Source organism: Planococcus citri, chromosome 4, assembly GCF_950023065.1.
Source record: "Planococcus citri chromosome 4, ihPlaCitr1.1, whole genome shotgun sequence".
NCBI classification, from domain to species: domain Eukaryota; kingdom Metazoa; phylum Arthropoda; class Insecta; order Hemiptera; family Pseudococcidae; genus Planococcus; species Planococcus citri.
Genome location: NC_088680.1, coordinates 72,084,424 through 72,103,101, shown reverse-complemented (window position 1 = coordinate 72,103,101; position 18,678 = coordinate 72,084,424). Strand labels below are relative to the sequence as shown.

At 41.4% G+C, this 18,678-nt stretch overlaps 1 protein-coding gene across 1 annotated transcript; it reads right to left on the bottom strand.

Moving 5' to 3' along the window:
* Window positions 1-6,968: 6,968 nt before the first annotated feature.
* LOC135843128 (uncharacterized) lies at window positions 6,969-17,653 on the bottom strand. The gene is made up of 6 exons (XM_065360886.1): window positions 17,057-17,653; window positions 15,484-15,528; window positions 14,880-15,162; window positions 11,894-11,921; window positions 9,159-9,255; window positions 6,969-9,061 (listed from the first exon to the last, which is right to left on the bottom strand). The coding sequence occupies exons 1-6, from the start codon at window positions 17,091-17,093 to the stop codon at window positions 8,610-8,612; spliced, it is 942 nt and encodes a 313-aa protein (XP_065216958.1). The 5' UTR covers window positions 17,094-17,653; the 3' UTR covers window positions 6,969-8,609.
* Window positions 17,654-18,678: the final 1,025 nt, after the last annotated feature.

The following is an 18,678-nucleotide window of genomic DNA, read 5'->3' as shown; positions in this document are numbered from 1 at the left end:
CTGGGATCCGTTTGTAACGCGGGACGCTGCTTCACTCAGCTTCAGTGACAAATTGCGACTATTTCGCAGAATACGAACCAACAAATGGCAAATATTTAGTATAGGAGAACATTGTTGCGACAATCTGAAACCCGGCAAAGAATTCCCCGTCCATGAAAACCCCCCTATCCGAGAGCTGAATTCGCTGACGCGTATATTTCGAAAGATCAATTTTAGGCACTAAATGCATCTTTTTTTCAAAAAAATTGAATTCTCGTAATATACGCGTCAGCAACTCCAGCTAAAGGCTAGGTGTGGTTTTCTGGGACGGGGAATTCATTGCCGGTGTCCCATTTTAGTGCTCAAAATGAGTCGGAAATAAAATTCAAAAAAGTGCCAAATACAAGCTACGAATCGTCGATTGGACACCGGCAATGAATTCCCCGTCCCAGAAAACCACACCTAGCCTTTAGCTGGAGTTGCTGACGCGTATATTACGAGAATTCAATTTTTTTGAAAAAAAAGCTGCATTAAGTGCCAAAAATTGACTTTACGAAATATGCACGTCAGCGACTGCAGCTCTCGGCTAGGGGGGTTTTCTTGGACCGGGAATTCAATGCCGGTGTCCAATCGACTATTCGTAGCTTCCATTTGGCACTCTTTGTGATTTTAATTCCAATTCATTTTGAGCACTGAAAAGTGCCATTTTCACGTAGAAAGAAGCTGCGAATCGTCGATTGAACACCGGGAATGAATTCCTCGTCCCAGAAAACCCTTATTGGCCGTGAGCTACAGTTTCTGACGTGCATATTTCGCAAAGTCAATTTTTGGCACTAAATGCAGCTTTTTTTCAAAAAAATTGACTTTGCGAAATATGCACGTCGGCGACTCCAGCTAAAGGCTAGAGGGGGTTTTCTGGGACGGGGAATTCATTTCCGGTGTCCAATTGACGATTCGTAGCTTCCTTCTACGTGAAAATGACACTTTTTGGTGCTCAAAATGAGCTGGAATTTAATATCAAAAAAGTGCCAATTGGAAGCTACGAATTGATGATTGGACATCGGCAATGAATTCTCCGTCCCAGAAAACCTCCCTAGCCGAGAGCTGGAGTCGCTGACGTGCATATTTCGCAAAGTCAATTTTTGGCACTAAATGCAGTTTTTTTTTCAAAAAAATTGAATTCTCGAAATATGCACGTCAGCGACTCCAACTCTCGTCCACAGGGGATTTCTGGGACGGGGAATTCGTTCCCGGTGTCCAATAATCAATTCGTAGCGTCCATTTGGCATTTTTTCAAATTTCAATTCTAGCTCATTTTGACCACTAAAAAGTGCCATTTTCAAATAGAAGGAAGCTCCAAATTGGCGATTGGACACTACAATGAATTCCTCGTCCCAGAAAACCCCTCCTGGCCGTGAGCTGCAGTCGCTGACGTGCATATTTGGCAAAGTCAATTTTTGGCACTAAATGCAGTTTTTTTTCAAAAAAATTGAATTCTCGAAATATGCGCGTCAGCAACACCATCTCTCGGTTAGGAGGTTTTCTTGGGACGGGAAATTCATCGCCGGTGTCCAATCGCCAATTCGCAACTTCCTTCTACGTGAAAATGGCACTTTTTAGTGCTCAAAATGAGCCGGAAATGAAATTCAAAAAAGTGCCGAATGGAAGCTACGAATCGTCGATGGACACCGACAATGAATTCCCCGTCCCAGAAAACCCCCCTAACCGAGAGATGGAGTCGCTGACGCGTATATTTCGAGAATTCAATTTTTTTGAAAAAATAGCTGCATTTAGTGCCAAAAATTGACTTTTCAAAATATGCACGTCAGCGACTCCATCTCTCAGTTAGGGGGGTTTTGTGGGACGGGGAATTCATTGCCGTTGTCCAATCGTTAATTTGCCTCTTCCTTCTACGTGAAAATGGCACTTTTTAGTGCTCGAAATGAGCAGGAATGGAAATTTGAAAAAGTGCCAAATGGAAGCTACGAATCGGCGATTGGACACCGGAAATGAATTCCCCGTATCAGAAAACCCCTCCAGCCGATAGCTGGAATCGCTGACGTGCATATTTCGCAAAGTCAATTTTTGGCACAAAATGCAGCTTTTTTTCAAAAAAATTGAATTCTCGAAATATACGCCTCAGCGACTCCATCTCTCGGTTAGGGGGGTTTTCTGGGACGGGGAATTCATTGTCGGTGTCCATCGACGATTCGTAGCTTCCATTCGGCACTTTTTTGAATTTCATTTCCGGCTCATTTTGAGCACTAAAAAGTGCCATTTTCACGTAGAAGGAAGTTGCGAATTGGCGATTGGACACCGGCGATGAATTTCCCGTCCCACAAAACCCCCCCAACTGAGAGATGGAGTCGCTGACGCGTATATTTCTAGAATTCAATTTTTTTGAAAAAATAGCTGCATTTAGTGCCAAAAATTGATTTTTTGAAATATGCACGTCAGCGACTGCATCTCTCGGCTAGGGGGGTTTTGTGGGACGGGGAATTCATTGCCGGTGTCCAATCGACGATTCGCAGCTTCCAAATGACACTTTTTTGAATTTCAATTCCAGTTCATTTTAAGCACTAAAAAGTGCCATTTTCACGTAGAAGGAAGCTGCAAATTGGCGATTGTACATCGGGAATGGATTCTCCGTCCCAGAAAACCCCCCCTAGCCGAGAGATGCAGTCGCTGACGTGCATATTTCGCAAAGTCAATCTTTGGCACTAAATGCAGCTTTTTTTCAAAAAAATTGAATCCTCGAAATATGCGCGTCAGCGACTCCAGCATTCGGCTAGGGAGGTTTTCTGGGACGGGAAATTCATTGCCGGTGTCCAATCACGAATTCGCAGCTTGGAACTACATGAAAATGGCACTATATAGTGCTCAAAATGAACCGGAAATAAAATTCAAAAAAGTGCCAAATGGAAGCTACGAATCGGCGATTGGACACCGGCAATGAATTCTCCGTCCCTGAAAACCCCCCTAGCCGTCAGCGACTCCATCTCTCGGTTGAGGGGGTTTTCTGGGACGGGGAATTCATTGCCGGTGTTCAATCGGCGATTCGTAGCTTCTATTAGGCACTTTTATGAATTTCAATTCCAGCTCATTTGAAGCTCTAAAAAGTGCCATTTTCACATAGAAGGAAGCTTCGGATTGGCAATTGGACACCGGAAATGAATTTCCCGTCCCAGAAAACCCCCTCTAGCTTTTAGCTGGAGTCGCTGACGCGTATATTTCGAGAATTCAATTTTTTTGAAAAAAAAACAGCTGCATTTAGTGCCAAAATTGACTTTGCGAAATATGCACGTCAGCGACTGCAGCTCACGGCCAGGAGGGGTTTTCTGGGACGAGGAATTCATTGCTGGTGTCCAATCGACGATTCGTAGCTTCCATTTGGCACTTTTTTAAATTTCAATTCCAGCTCATTTCGAGCACTATAAAGTGCCATTCTCACGTAGAAGGAAGCGGCAAATTAACGATTGGACACTGGCAATGAATTCCCCGTCCCACAAAACCCCCCTACCCGAGAAATGGAGTCGCTGACGTGCATATTTTAAAAAAGTCAATTTTTAGCACTAAATGCAGTTTTCAGCTAAAGGCCAGAGTGGGGCTTTCTGGGACGGGGAATTCATTCTCGGTGTCCAATTGACGATTCGTAGCTTCCAATTGGCACTTTTTTGATATTAAATTCCAGCTCATTTTGAGCACTAAAATAATGCCATTTTCACGTAGGAGGAAGCTGCGAATCGGCGATTGGACACCGGCAATGAATTTCCCGTCCCAGAAAACCCCCTCTAGCCTTTAACTGGAGTCGCTGACGCGTATATTTCGAGAATTCAATTTTTTGAAAAAAAAGCTGCATTTAGTGCCAAAAATTGACTACGCGAAATATGCACGTCAGCGACTCCAGCTAAAGGCTAGAGGGCTTTCCTGGGACGGAGAATCCATTTCCGATGTCCAATCGCCAATTTGCAGCTTCCTTTTACGTGAAAATGGCACTTTTTAGTGCTCAAAATGAGCTAGAATTGAGATTCGAAAAAGTGCCAAATGGACGCTACGAATTGATGATTGGACACCGGCAATGAATTGAATTCTCTGACGAGTATATATCAAAAACTCAATTTTTGGCACTAAATGCAGTTTTTTTTTCAAAAAAAGTGAGTTCTCGAAATATACGCGTCAGCGACTCCATCTCTCAGCTAGGAGGGGTTTTCTGAGACGGGGAATTCAATGCCGGTGTCCAATTGCCAATTTGCAGCATCCTTCTATGTGAAAATAGCACTTTTTAGTGCTCAAAATGAGCTAGAATTAAAATTAAAAAGAGTGCCAAATGGACGCTACGAATTGATGATTGGACACCGGGAATGAATTCCCCGTCCCAGAAAACCGCCATAGCCTGGAGTTGGAGTCGCTGAAGTGCATCTTTCGAGAATTCATTTTTTTTGAAAAAAAGCTGCATTAAGTGCCAAAAATTGATTTTTTGAAATATGCACGTTAACGACTGTAGCTCACGGCCGTCGGCCAGGAGGGTTTTCTGGGACGGGTTATTCATTTCCGGTGTCCAATCGCCGATTCGTTGCTTCCATTTGACACTTTTTTGAATTTCAATTCCAGCTCATTTTGAGCATTAAACAGTGCCATTTTCACGTAGAAGGAAGCTGCGAATTGGCGATTGGACACCAGAAATGAAATCCCCGTTCCACAAAACTCCCTTAGCCGAGAGCTGGAATCGCTGACGTGCATATTTCGCAAAGTCAATTTTTTGAAAAATAGCTACATTTAGTGCCAATAATTGACTTTTTGAAATAAGCACGTCAGCGACTGAAGCTCACGGCCAGGAGGGGTTTTCTAGGACGAGGAATTTATTTCCGGTGTCCGATCGACGATTCGCAGCTTTCTTTCTACGTGAAAATGGCACTTTTCAGTGCTCAAAATGAACTGGAATTAAAATTCAAAAAAGTGCCAAATGGAAGCTACGAATAGGCGATTGGACACCGGCAATGAATTCCCCGTCCCAGAAAACCCCCCTAACCGAGAGATGGAGTCGCTGACGTGCATATTTCAAAAAATCAATTTTTGGCACTGAATGCAGCTTTTTTTTCAAGAAAATTGAATTCTCGAAATTTCCGCGTCAGCGACTCCAGTTAAAGGCTAGAGGGGGTTTTCTGATGGTGAGACGGGGAATTCATTGCCGGTGTCCAATTGCCAATCCGAAGCTTCCAATTGGCACTTTTTTGATATTAAATTCCAGCTCATTTTGGGCACTAAAAAGTGCCATTTTCACATAGAAGGAATCTTCGGATTGGCAATTGGACACCGGCAATGAATTCCCCGTCCCAGAAAACCCCTCTAACCGAGAGATGGAGTCGCCGACGTGCATATTTCGAAAACTCAATTTTTAGCACTAAATGCAGCTGATTTTTCAAAAAAATTGAATTCTCGAAATATACGCGTCAGCGACTCCATCTCTCGGCTAAGGGGGTTTTGTGGGACGGGGAATTCATTGCCGGTGTCCATTCGCCAATAGGCAGTTTCCTTCTACGTGAAAATTACACTTTTTTGTGCTCAAAATGAGCAGGAATTTAATCAAAAAAGTGCCATTTGGAAGCTGCAAATTGGCGATTGCACACCGGCAATGAATTCTCCGTCCCAGAAAACCCCCCCTAACCGAGAGATGGAGTCGCTGACGTGCATATTTCGAGAATTCAATTTTTTTGAAAAAACCGCTGCATTTAGTGCTAAAAATTGACTTTGCGAAATATGCACGTCAGCGATTCCAGCTCTCGGCTGGTGGGGTTTCCTGGGACGGGGAATTCATTGCCAGTGTCCAATCGCCAATTCGCAGCTTCCATATGGATCGTTTTTGAATTTCAAAAATGATGTCAAAATGACGTTTTCTCACCCATTCGAGGTTGGATTGAAAAACGAACATCACCATCGGGTTCAGCGACCTCGAATTGGTCAGAAAACGTCGTTGAAAGTGTGAAATTCGACCATTTTTTTCCGGCTCTACTTGAGTACAAGTTTTTTTGGCATCAACACTGCATGAACTAACCCCTTCGCATTTTTTGTATCATTTGAATTTCCAAAAAAATCGAGTTAAATGTGGTTTTCAATCAACTCGAGGTCTGGTGGTTCTCCCGATATCCGATTTCTTTCTCGAGTACAAGGCAGCGATGCTCAATTTTGACACCTGATTCAGGCTTGATGACTGCATGTAAATCAGTAATCATCGCGGCGGAAATCTGACACCCGAAAGCCCGAATTTCGTCTCAATTGTCTACCAAATTTAAAGGTCAATTTTTTTGAGTAAAAGTATCTGGTTTTCACGGCAAACTGGTTAGGCAATTTTTTTAACACGTCCGTTTTTCATTATCAAGCGCCGTTTATTTTTCGATGCTGCGCGAACTAATCAATTTTTTTCCATGTCTTACGACTAATTCGAGGTCGCCGAATCCGAATCTGGCGTTCAAATTGAGTGCCAGTGCCTCCACAGTGGCAAACCGGACACTTTTTCGACGACCATGAGATTGGGCTCAATTTGGAACCCACATTCGGATTCAGCTACTTTGAATTTGTGAGAAATCGTCGTAAAAGGTTCATTTCATTCACATCTGACTGGTTTATTCAATTCGATTAACACCGTGCTCCTGCGTATTAAATATAATATGATTTGCCATTTGCAAGTGCTCTACTGCGCTGGTGAGTCTTTGTATTGTTTAGATTTTTTTTCATAATTACTTCGATGGTGTTTTACGTCTGATTCGAGGGTTTTCTCGTAATTCAACGGAGGTACTTATTCGTACCGTTGTGTTGGACTTTTCTCGAGAAGTACTCGATATTTCGCAAGTACTGCGTAGAAAAATGAAATTAGTACACGAGTAAAGCGCTTTCTCTTCATTTTCATCTTATGCAAACGTTATAAAAACACCTTCTTCTATAGCCCGAGCAACATTAGCGGCGAGCGTTGATGAAAAAAAATAAAACCATAATATCGTTTCTACAAATGTTTATATGGTAAAAAAGTATAACGTACAAAAGCAATTTTTTCCAATGTTTTTACTCGCCGGGGAACGAAATATATATGTGTGAAAAATACGAGGAAAAATATGTAAAATATGCTTAGATAAGTACATATTACGGTTTCGGAGGCGATCAATTGATTTTCAGTTACGTTTACTTAGGTTGTATGTAGTTGTAAAGGTCTCTCTCTATACATACTTACAAAAGTAGATACGAGTAGAAATACATATATGTACCGACGACTACCTATGGTAGGTAATTAGGTATGAAAGTACAAGTAGGTACATGTAATTGGGCACCGTTTTCAACGATAGACGATAGACGATAGTGGATACAACTACGAGTTTCTAAGACAGAAATACGAGTAGTGCCCAACTACCATTTGAAAAAGAAAAATAAAACAAACAAACAAACAAAAGGGCGAAATAACACAGTCTACAATAATTACGAGTAAATATTACGATTAAAACAATGGTAATTGGTAGGTTTACATAGTACATAGTACATACACACACACACACACACACTATACGTATACGTGGAAGAAATGAGTTGCAGACGTTCACGATTACAATAATATTACATAAATATTTGTAGTAATAATACACACGAGGCCGACGCGCGAAAATGAAAGGTTCTGCGATTTTGCTCAAATTTTGATTCGAGTCAGAAACCCACCATAGAAAATTTCAGTCCCTAGGTGTGTTTTGGGAGGAGAGCCAGGACCCCCAAATTAGGGTCATTTTCGGGGGGAAAACGCGTATTTTTGGCCTTTAAGAGTAAACCCTGAGATCCGAAAATTGAAAAAATTTGCACTACGGTGCAATCAGTTCTTTTTATTATTATTAGTATTCTTAGCCTTCTTACAAGTCCGCGAATGCGGACGAAATGATGTTTTTTTCAACTCGCGAAAACTGTTTTCTCAATTTTATATCGCTAATTTTTCAATTTTTGGTTTTCAGAGTTTGAAATCTAAAAAACACGGTTTTTTTTTCTCTTCAAAAATGACTTCACTTTATGGGGTTGATAGCTACCCTCCCAAAACACCTAAGGAGCTGAAATTTTGTACGATTGTATCTGTACAACATATGAAAATTTGAGCAAAATCGTAGAACCTTTTCATTTTTCCGCACCGGCCTACGCAATACACAAACACATACAAAAGATAAGTAAAGTACCTAGTGTCTGCCTACTTACGTTCTAACCAAAGACCTACTAATTCATCACTATAATTTCGAGTTGCTCAACCCGCTAATAGGTATTAGGTTCAGGCTTCTGGCTTCATCTTTCATGCCAGTTGCAATTCCACACACTTTCGAAGAAAAAGGTCGAATCGGTTGCAGATTATGAAATTTGATTTCAAAGAGATACGCGTAGAAGGTATCCCGATCTACTCGTGTATTTTCGAAATCTTCCGAAGAAGGTTTAACTCTGCGTAGGATTTTCGGTTTGGGAAAAATGGTCGAACCGAGTAGGTACCCAACTGGTAGGTGGTAAAGGTTGCGATTGTTACGGAGAAGCGAGTGAGTAGGTAGGTAGGTAGTAGACACGCGAGTAGAGTAGACGAGTCGAGTCGAGTCGAGTGATTACTCGTAGGTCTAGGTATTAATTTAAAGGAAGAAATCGAAGGCTAAAATGCCGGTGGACTCGACTGCCGACTCCATGAGTTCGGAGCTATGCTCTATGGTGGATATGGTGCCGTTGGCAGCGTCGTCGAAATCGTACGGTAAGGAGGGTATGGTGTGATCGGCGCTGTTGTAAGTGGCGCCGCTGAGTCCGCTAATATTCCAACCCAAGCCTTCGCCCCAGCCTCGCCAACTGGTCGTGACGCTGGCCGAAGCCGTGCCCATCAGCAGACCGGTACCGGTTTCGCACAGCATTTTACTAGTGTTGGTGCTTTTGCTACCGTTGCGGCTGTTGCTGTTTGAGCAGCAGTTCGTCGTCGTCGCCTTGTCATTGTCCTTGTCCTGATTGGTCGGCGTTGCGCACACAGCTCGCTTGTCGCAAGACGTGCAGCAACTTTTGCATTTCTTTTGCGCGGCTTTCATATTCGAACGTATGCCTGCGAAATTCCAACCAAAGGTCGATGTTACTCGCGCTTTTACACTTTACAGACTCGACCTACATAGTACGAGTATGTATTAGTATTATGTACTTACTTCCGATATGTACTCCTTCGTTATTGTATATCATTATTTTATCGTTTCTTACTCTGATAGTTACAGCCTCCAGTTTCGTGGAAGGTGCTAATGGCAGCTGCAATCAGTCAAATTATACAAATCGTTATTAAAATGCTAACACAGTCGGTTGACCTATTACGAGTACGAGTTGTATTTAAAAAAAAAAAAAGATTCCTCGATTATTTGTGATTTTTTTCAACTTTGAGGGGCTCCTCAATAATGGGCCACGATATGGATTCCAACTTGGAAAAATCAGCTACACTCTAAATATACGCCTACATTACCTACTAAAGGCATTAAAAATGTTGTAACTAAACTTTCTAAAATCTGCGCGAAAATTTTGCTTTAGTCAGTGGTTTTTTCTCACGTTTTTATACCTATTATTCTAACGCAATTCAAAAATTCCGAATTACTCGCAATACGAAGTACTTATATACTGCAAGCAATCGCAAAATAATCTGCTCTTCGTCCGGTGTCTTAATTTTGTTCGCTTCATCAAGACGATACTCGATACTCGCCGTTGGCAAAGCTAAAGCTGAAGCTTAAAGAGTTTAAAAGTTTGAATAGACGGCGGCGGCGGGGGGGGGAAGCGAGGTCCGGTAGTTTAAAAATGATGCGATAAAGACGATACGACGACGAGTACGAGGCGCGTGCAGCGAAATGTGAAATCGTATACAAGGTTTAACTCGAGAGTCACTCGATTCTCGTCATCTTCATCTCAAAACGAGTACGAGTATAATGTAAAATGAAAAAAAATCATCGCAATTCGCAAATGTACGTAGACGTACGTACCAAGTTAAGCCTGGTCGAGAGCCGAGAGCCGAGAGGTGAAGTTTACCGAGAGCTTTACAAAAGTCGAGTACTTTCGGCCGCGATAGCAGCCGTCTGAGCCGTCGCGTCGTCGACTCGTCCTCATTTGCTAACTCGTTCGACTCAAGCTCGAGCTCGACATTCGTTAAAAATGATACTCGTCCTCGTTGGTATTACGAGTACCTACGAGTTCGTTTCCCATCCCTTTTTACGACTACGACTACGAGTACAAATATTGTTATTTACGTAGGTAGTTCTAGTTGCTGTAAATACGACGCGTATCCGCTCGCTAACGCTATAAAACTTGCGCCTATTTCTTTCACTGTATACTGTTTCAGTGTTCCTGAAGAATTTACGTATAATGAAGCCACCAACAAATGATAACCTGAGAAGAGACGTTTGCCTTTCTTTTACATAAGTATGCAGGATTCAGATACGCACATACTCGTAACATTACAGTCCGGCATATGACAATAGGAGTAATTGCACCCCCCCCCCCGCCGATCCTTCGGGACAACTTTTTTCTTAAAGGGGACATCCGAAGGAACATTTTAAAGCAAACTTGCCCAAAAAAAAGTTGGCCTTACTTACAAAATGGCGGCCATTTTGACAGACAGGTCAGCCGAAATCGCAGATTTTGCGTTTTAACATAGGACTTGCACGAAATTTTACAAACCTTACGAAGGTAGATTAAAAGATCATGGAAAAATTTATCACCTGTCAAAATTTCATATCAAGTGCTAAAGTGCGTTTTTCGATTTTTGGTGAATTTTTGAAAATCCAATTTAGTCCGAAAATGAGGGGAAAAATCAAAATTTTACCAAATTGACCGAGAAAGCTGAAATTTGGTATATACCCTATTTTCGACATGCCAAATCGATTGGAAACGGTTTCAACCCGTTTTGAGCAGTTCTGGAGCCTCCAGCAGATTTTTGAAACTCGAAATTCCCACAAAATTCCATCAAATTGAAGTTGTAAAGCTGAAATTTATTCTAAAAACTAATTTTGATACGCTACGAAGTACTGCGGGTGAATTTCAAGTCGTTTTGGAGCCTCCAGCGTCTTTTTGAAAATTCCTGAAGCCTTCAGCAGATTTTTGAAACTTGAAATTCCCGCAACATTAATTTATCAAATGGAGGCTCCAAAACGACTTGAAATCCACCAGCAGTCAACTTCGTAGCGTATTGAAATTAGTTTGCAGAATAAATTTCAGCTTTACAACTCCAATTTGATGGCATTTTGTGGGAATTTCGAGTTTCAAAAATCCGCTGGAGGCTCCAGAACTGCTCAAAACGGGTTGAAACCGTTTCCAATCGATTTGGCATGTTGAAAATAGGGTATATCCCAAATTTCAGCTTTCTCGGTCAATTTATTAAAATTTTGATTTTTTCCCTCATTTTTGGCCTAAATTGGATTTTTAAAAATTCACCAAAAATCGAAAAACGCACTTTAGCACTTGATATGAAATTTTGACAGGTGATAAATTTTTGCATGATCTTTCGATCTACCTTTGTAAGGTTTGAAAAATTTCGTGCAAGTCCTATGTTGACAACGCAAAATCTGCGATTTCGGATGACCTGTCAATCAAAATGGCCGCCATTTTGTAAGTAAGGCCAACTTTTTTTTTGGGCAAGTTTGCTTTAAAGTGTTCCTTAGGATGTCCCCTTTTTAGAAAAAAGTTGTCCCGAAGGATCGGCGGGGGGGGGGGGGGGGTGCAATTACTCCTATTGTTATATGCCGGAGTATTAAAAGCGTAGATAATAATTGATCAAATTTCACTCGTAACTAGTTTAGGTACAAAAATTACTTAAATAATAAGTACATAGGTACCTAGGTGTAGGTACTAGTAGTAGGTAGAGTGTACATTAAAAATACCTTATTCAAGTTTTACTCGTAATACATACCGTGTTTGAAATGGCACTCATCCATTCGCTGCAATCACAAACAAAATTACTTTTTAAAAAGAAAATCGACAGATCTAGCCTGCAGTAAAAACAGCAAAGCATAATACGAGTAAATGCAAGCAACAACGCGGCGACGTATTTTTTCAATTTAATTATTTACGAGTATTTATAAATTAAAATTAAATTTAGAAATCACGGCCCGGCCGGTTCAAAGGTGCTGAGTACGGTCGATTCGAAAAAATTAGACAATATTCGTAATCGGCACCTTTCCATTCGTAGGTACCTAAATAGGGTGGGAGGGGGGGAGTGGGGATGGAAAGGAAAGCCCTTGTGCGCTCATAAGTGCTTAAGTGGCATTGAAACGCCATTTTAAAAATTAGTTTAATGCCCGAATTAAATTATATTTTATTTCTGATAATTTTTCAAATTTTTAAACGATACCTATACCTTTTACGAGTAACTGCTTTCAAACTTATCCGGTCCAAACGTTGAGGTTTATTTCAAAAATTTCAAAATGCAAATTACCGAATTTTGAATCTCCAAAGTATTGCTTTCAAAAATTCGCAACTAGATTCGTCGAAAGACGAAAGTCCAACGACGCGACGCGACGTGTCCTAATAGTCCAGATGGCGCTGGCGATGGTTCGATGGTGTTAATAAAATTGCCTACTCGGTTTGCCGTAAATACGAAACGCGTGGGCGTGGTAGTGGTATACGGTGTAGTATTTACGGCAAACCGGGTATGCAATCCTTTCGACATTTGAGAATATTTTCCCGCGCGAAGCACGAAGCACCCGAATACAAATTTGGTTAAAAGACTTGAAACAATTCTGTTTGCGACATTTTAAAGACATCAGCTGGAACTTACTGGAGATTCAATTTCAATAATATTATGAATTTCAGCACCAGAAATTTTTGCTGGTCAAGAAGTGTGGTGTACTATGGGGATGGGGGACCTTTTTAGATTTTCACTGTCCGGTTGAAAAATTCCTCCAAGTAGCTCCCGTTCACCCCTCCCCTATCCCAATTTTATATTTATAAAAAAAAAAAATAATGACGATACCATATGACGTAACATATCGATTCCTACAAATTCGACATCACCGATGAGTTCGAATACGTATTAATCTATTTTTTCGATATTACGATTTATTTTTTTTCAAAATAGGGGGCTATAGGGGGACACTAAAGGATCGAATTGGAAAAATGAAGGTACTTATACGTACCTATACCTCTATACGTAATAAACATTTTGCACTCGGCAATCGGAATTTCGTAAAATGTTGAAATCGCCTTCAGCATTTATAAAAAGTTGAAGAGCAATAAGTACATAAATAAAGTACCGAGCACGTTCTCGTATACTACTCGATCATCGTACCTCGATGTCAGCTAATTTCGTAATTGTTTTCGCGAAATGTTGCAAAAAATAAAATAAAATAAATAAAATAAAGCGAAGATGGAAAAACGATACTTATAGACGGATACTCGTGAAAACGAGAAACGAATCGAGCGAAAATGAAACCCTCGAAGAATGCGGACGATGGAAATTTTTCAATTTCATCTCGTGTTTGGCGATTTGGAGAGCACTCGCTCGTTGGCAAGTACGAGTACGAGTACAAGTACGAGTAGGTATTCTTTTCGCTCTCCAGCTCTCGCAATACAGCAGTAATTCGCCGACTTTAAGCACTTTATTCGTCATAATATCTGGTATTCTTTACCTATACCAGCGAGTGCGAAATGCGATACGATTCGCCGCGCCGCGCTGTTGAGGAGAAGATTTTTTTTTCGTCTCTTTTGGCGAAACAGTCGTAGAAGAATTAATTTAACCGCGATACCGCGATACCGAGAATCGTAATAATTCGTAAGCTCGCTGATTCAACTACGAATATACGCGTAGGTACCTACTTCAAGCAGGCCGACGCGACGCGACGTTCGATTGCGCGTGTATTTTTTTCAAAATGCAAATTCCACCAGATTGCCGCTATACGCTATACGAGTATAGACCAGAGTTTGGTTGCTTGTTTATTTTTTTTAACGATTTGTTCGTTACGATGGATTTTTTTTATTTATTTGTTTTGCTTCTCGCGATTGAGATTGGTATTGGATGAGAATGAATAAAGGGCATCGGGCTTTAATAGCCTGTAGGTGGAAGGTGGATTTGGTTGGTATGACGTTGAGATGGCTCGTAAAAATCTACGTATGTCTATGTACTCGTATCACAACCGATGAGACTCGATTATTGCTCTCGCGGTGGGGTGGGGTCGGCTCGGCTCGGCTCGGTACACATAGGCTCGATTTTTTGTATAAAAAAGAAAGGCGAACGGTCGAATCGACCGACACAGCTCACCCCGTCGCATCCTAACCAATACTTCGTTTCGTTGATTTTCTTACGAGTAATAATGGTTTGAAAAAGTTACACGTACCCACATGTAATGGCTATAATGGCTGTAATGGCATTATGGCAACGGTACGAGTACGAAAGACCGCGTCTTCTTCTTGTCTTTTCACGCGAAATTGCTTGGGAAAAAAGTGACGAAACTCGGGTAAAAGGTCTTTGAGGCGGGGCGGGGCTGGGCTGGGGGAGGAGGGAGTAAGAAGGTTATAGATATGCGAGAAATTTGTTGTTTTTTTTTCGCTCCCGGTTACCGCGTATCGAAACAAATTGCGTGAAAAATAATTTCAAAACGATAGTAGGTACTGGCAGCAGGTACGCGACGAAGGGTGACACGGTTATTTAATTTTTTCGATTTTATCATCGCTCGTCTCCATCTTTTTAACACAAAATATAGATACTTATAGGTAGTTCGATAGAGGTGTATGCCACCGAAAATACAGTTACGAAGAGTGAATTTTTTCCAGGCAAAAATTTGAATGTGTGTTGGGAATATTTAATAGGTAGGCAGGCAGGTGCCTTGAAATAGCTATAAATAGAAGCAGAAGCAGAAGCAGTGTAGCAGTATAGTAGGATGATTTACTCGTAAACGTACTTGACTTCGTCTTCGGAGGAGGCCAGAAACCAGTGTATTTTGAAATGATTTTTTGTGCCGAATGCCATAAGTTGGAAGTACGTGGCACCCGGTGGCAGTGACGGAGCGCCCGGGATGCGGAATACAAAGCGGCCAGCAGCCAGCATTTCGGGAGCTTCTTTCAGCATGATTGTTCCATTTGGCGAGATCAGCTTGTCTTTGTGTTTGTCTTTGTACCAGGCGATGGTCGAATCTTCGTGCAGCACTACCCATTTCTCTTTCCAGTTCTTGCCGAAAATTCGCTCTGCAAAACAAACGTATACACTATACAGATACACTTACACTATAATGCCAAAGATTTCAGCGAGGAATTTTATTTTTTTGATTTTTCACAGATGCATTTGCAAATTTAAAATCTGCCACATCGAAAACGTACTTTTCGACGGTCTTATAAAATTTTAATTTTTTTTGCACAAACCAGGAACCGATTAATTTTTTTTTATTAATTTAGCGCTGGAAATACGATTCGTTGTGTGGCATTAGAACTGTACATATTTAATAGTAGGTACTGTTTATATCTATATTCGAGTAATAAACAAATTGCACGCTTATTAGGCCTACTTACTTTTATGTTTCAGCAGATATCCTTCTTTAATCGGTTTTGCAGTTCCTGAAAAAGTGAAAATTTCATTTTAAACGTCTCAATAGTCGATATTACATTTTAGAACATTACCCTATCGTGTTTCTAAACGGTTAGGTATACATAAAGACGGCTACTTCACCGCAATCGATGAGAATCTATCTCGTATTTTGAGTTATCCAGTTTCTTATTATGTAGGTAGGTCTACCTAGTAGGTATAGGTACCATACATTAGCTGATGATTCGCAACAAAAAAAAATTAGCGATTTTGAGCGAATTCAGAGCAGAGCTTCGTTTCAAGTTGAAATTCACTCGGAAATTTTTTTGCTTCGGAGGTGCTCGTGAAGGGCAAATTTGGGTCCTCAAACGGGGAATATTTTCGAAAAAATATTGGCTTTTTCGCCCCAATCTAAACTTTCACAGGGGCTTTGGACGAAAAATTGAAAATAAAATAGAAATAATTTGGAAATAAGGAAGTGAATGGGGAAGACGAGAGAGCAAGTTCTAAAATAACAAATTTACCCGTCCTAATTTTACCAACTAGAATCACATTTCGTAATTTTTCTCGTAGGTTATCAATATTATTTTTTTATTTCACCGAGGAACCTTCCCTCTTCCATGTGATTTTTTTAGGACAACCGTTATTGGATTCGCATCAAGTATGGCACGTAATTGGTATGAAATAATGGAATTATAGAAAAATTTACGGAGAATATACATATATGTACTTTCGTAGGTAAGGTACTAATTTAAGCTCGATATTTTTTCTCTCAAGTATCGCCATTTTTTTCGAAAATGTAAAGTTTTGTTTGCTCATTTGAGTGGTCTTTTTGAGAACAACGAGTACAAAATTCGATTCGCCAATTTTTTCATTCTTCTCTGTTTTTGATGTTGTTTTGCTGGCGTATAAAACGGCGCGACGCGACGTGATGGTCAACTGGCCAGCAAAATATTTCAACATTTTCGTTTATTAACTGGGTATTTTGTCGGCTCGACGAGCAAAAATGAGAAAAGATAAAAGAAAAGAATGAGAGTTGTGTGTGTGTGTGTGTGTGTTTTTTTCAAGTCGCTGTCAGGATGATTTATAACGTTAAAAGAGTGTGCGCTTGGGCGAGGGCAGGGGCAGGGGCAGAGGCAGGAGCAGGCACGAGCACGGCCACAAAATAATGAAAAAGGCGAAAGGAAAAAGTATCAGTACGGTAACACGATGCGAGACGTGTAAACAAAAGAGGAAAAAGCATACGAGTATATACTCGTATGGGTAAATGGGTATTTGGGTATGGCTGTGTTTTCGCTGCTCAACTTCAAGTGCTGATGCCCTCGCAGCAGACGCATAAATCTTTTGCAACTTTTAGTTTATCCACATTCCACATATTGCTATTTGCTACTATCGCTACGTGCCATATCCTGGGTATTGTACTCGTACTCGTATTTGTGTTGACGCGAAATGCACTGAACTTGAACTCGGTACGTATGAGTGGCTAATGGGCTATACTTTGGTCAATTCGTGGGGGCCGGTGGCAGCACAAAAGTATATGTAGGTAGAGGAGGTACTCACCTAATAATTGTTGTACGTTGCATTCGGGGCACTTCATTTTGGGTACGACGATGTCTCAACACGACTGCATCGGAGAGCTTGCATTTGTATTTACATTTGAAAATTCAAACAGCTACTTATGTAATAATTGTAATGTACTCGTAGTTAGCCACACAAATTGGTCCGGCAAAGGCAAAATAGATTCAAAGCAGGCGACACGTCGATATCGAGCATTCACGCTGCATTTAGGTAAATACCACATACCTATACGTGCATATTGCACGCGTAATTGCGTATGTATGGTACTCGTATTTGTACGTTCGAGTGCATAGCACCAAGCACGAAGCGCGATACAAGATGGTATACGACTACGACTGCGACTGCTGGAACGCGACAGAGTTATCTTTTTATTCTCGTAGAAAATCTCGAAAACTGAACCAAACCGAAGAGTGAACACTGAACAGTGAACGGCGACGAGAGAGCCGAAGCCAATCGACGATTCCTGCGCATTGGCCGCGGAAGCGTTTTGCTGTTGCGAGTCGCGAGTCGCGACCGAGTGTGACGCTGACGCTGACGCGAATTTGCGAATAGGTATTCCTTACTATACGAGTGCGAGTGCGAGTGCGAGTATAACCGTGCTTTTGGGTGCTTTCGGATGCCTTTGTTCGTCTCTTCTCCGCTCCTCCTCCTCCTCCTCGGTGCTCTGCTCGTGCGTTGTCTGTTTGAGCTCCGATGCGCTTTGCATATTATTCTCTTCTTCATCTTCTGTACCGTCTACCTACTCCTCCGCACGCCGCACACCGCACGCTGCACAAGCACAAACCGTTCAACGATGTTCATCTACATACATTTTTCAGCTCTACCAACACCAACACCAACTAAACGAAGGTATTAGGTACCTGATACCTACCGCCTACCTTAATTTAACTGCGAACTGAAAGCTTCAATTTTAAACTCACCCTCTCCCCCACCCCTCCTCATCCACCCTCCCTGGTGTGGCTTCTCCTTTTTTAGCGCTGTAAAAGGAGACGACGACGTGATTTTAGCGTTTGTCGTTTGTCTCAACATGGTAGCTACAGCTAGCTACGAAGATATACGTGTAATCGTGTATGAACAGGGTGTGGTGTGGTGTGGTGCGATGTCATATCTTAAGTTTCTTAACTTACGAGTAGGTAGGCTACCTACATATCTACAAACATTAGAGATACCTGAGTAGGCTCGCGATTTCGATTTATTTTTCTCCAAATTTCAAATTTAACACTAAAGTTGCATTCTCGTTGCAACTTTGACACAATATTGTGAAAGAACAGGCTGGTAGGTATAGGATGGATTGTTTCACTGTTGGCCACTCCAGTTTATCCAGACCACACCCTAGTCTTGGTACTGCTATTTTTTTGATCTTGTTGAGTTGGTCCCATTTGGCAGCAAGTGCTTTCATTGTCGCTACAAAGTCCTTGATTGACGGCTTATCATTGTACTGTTCTTTAGTGATGGCATAGAGGATGTAATTTCCACCTTTTTTGAGCTCAACTACTTCACCAACCTTAGCACCCCTTGACCTCAGAGTGTCCTAGTTGCCGAAGGCTCGTTTAAATAGAAGCGGAATGCCCTTGGACATCCTGAGGTCTCGGCTGACACAATGG

What these genes read in the sequence shown, in the direction of transcription:
- LOC135843128 (XM_065360886.1), bottom strand. Translation starts at nt 17,093, where the DNA reads ATGAAGTGCCCCGAATGCAACGTACAACAATTATTAG. An exon ending in CAACGTACAACAATTATTAG is followed by an intron (nt 15,529 to 17,056) that starts GTGAGTACCTCC and finishes TCACTTTTTCAG; the next exon opens with GAACTGCAAAACCGATTAAA. An exon ending in TCCTCCGAAGACGAAGTCAA is followed by an intron (nt 11,922 to 14,879) that starts GTACGTTTACGA and finishes TTGTGATTGCAG; the next exon opens with CGAATGGATGAGTGCCATTT.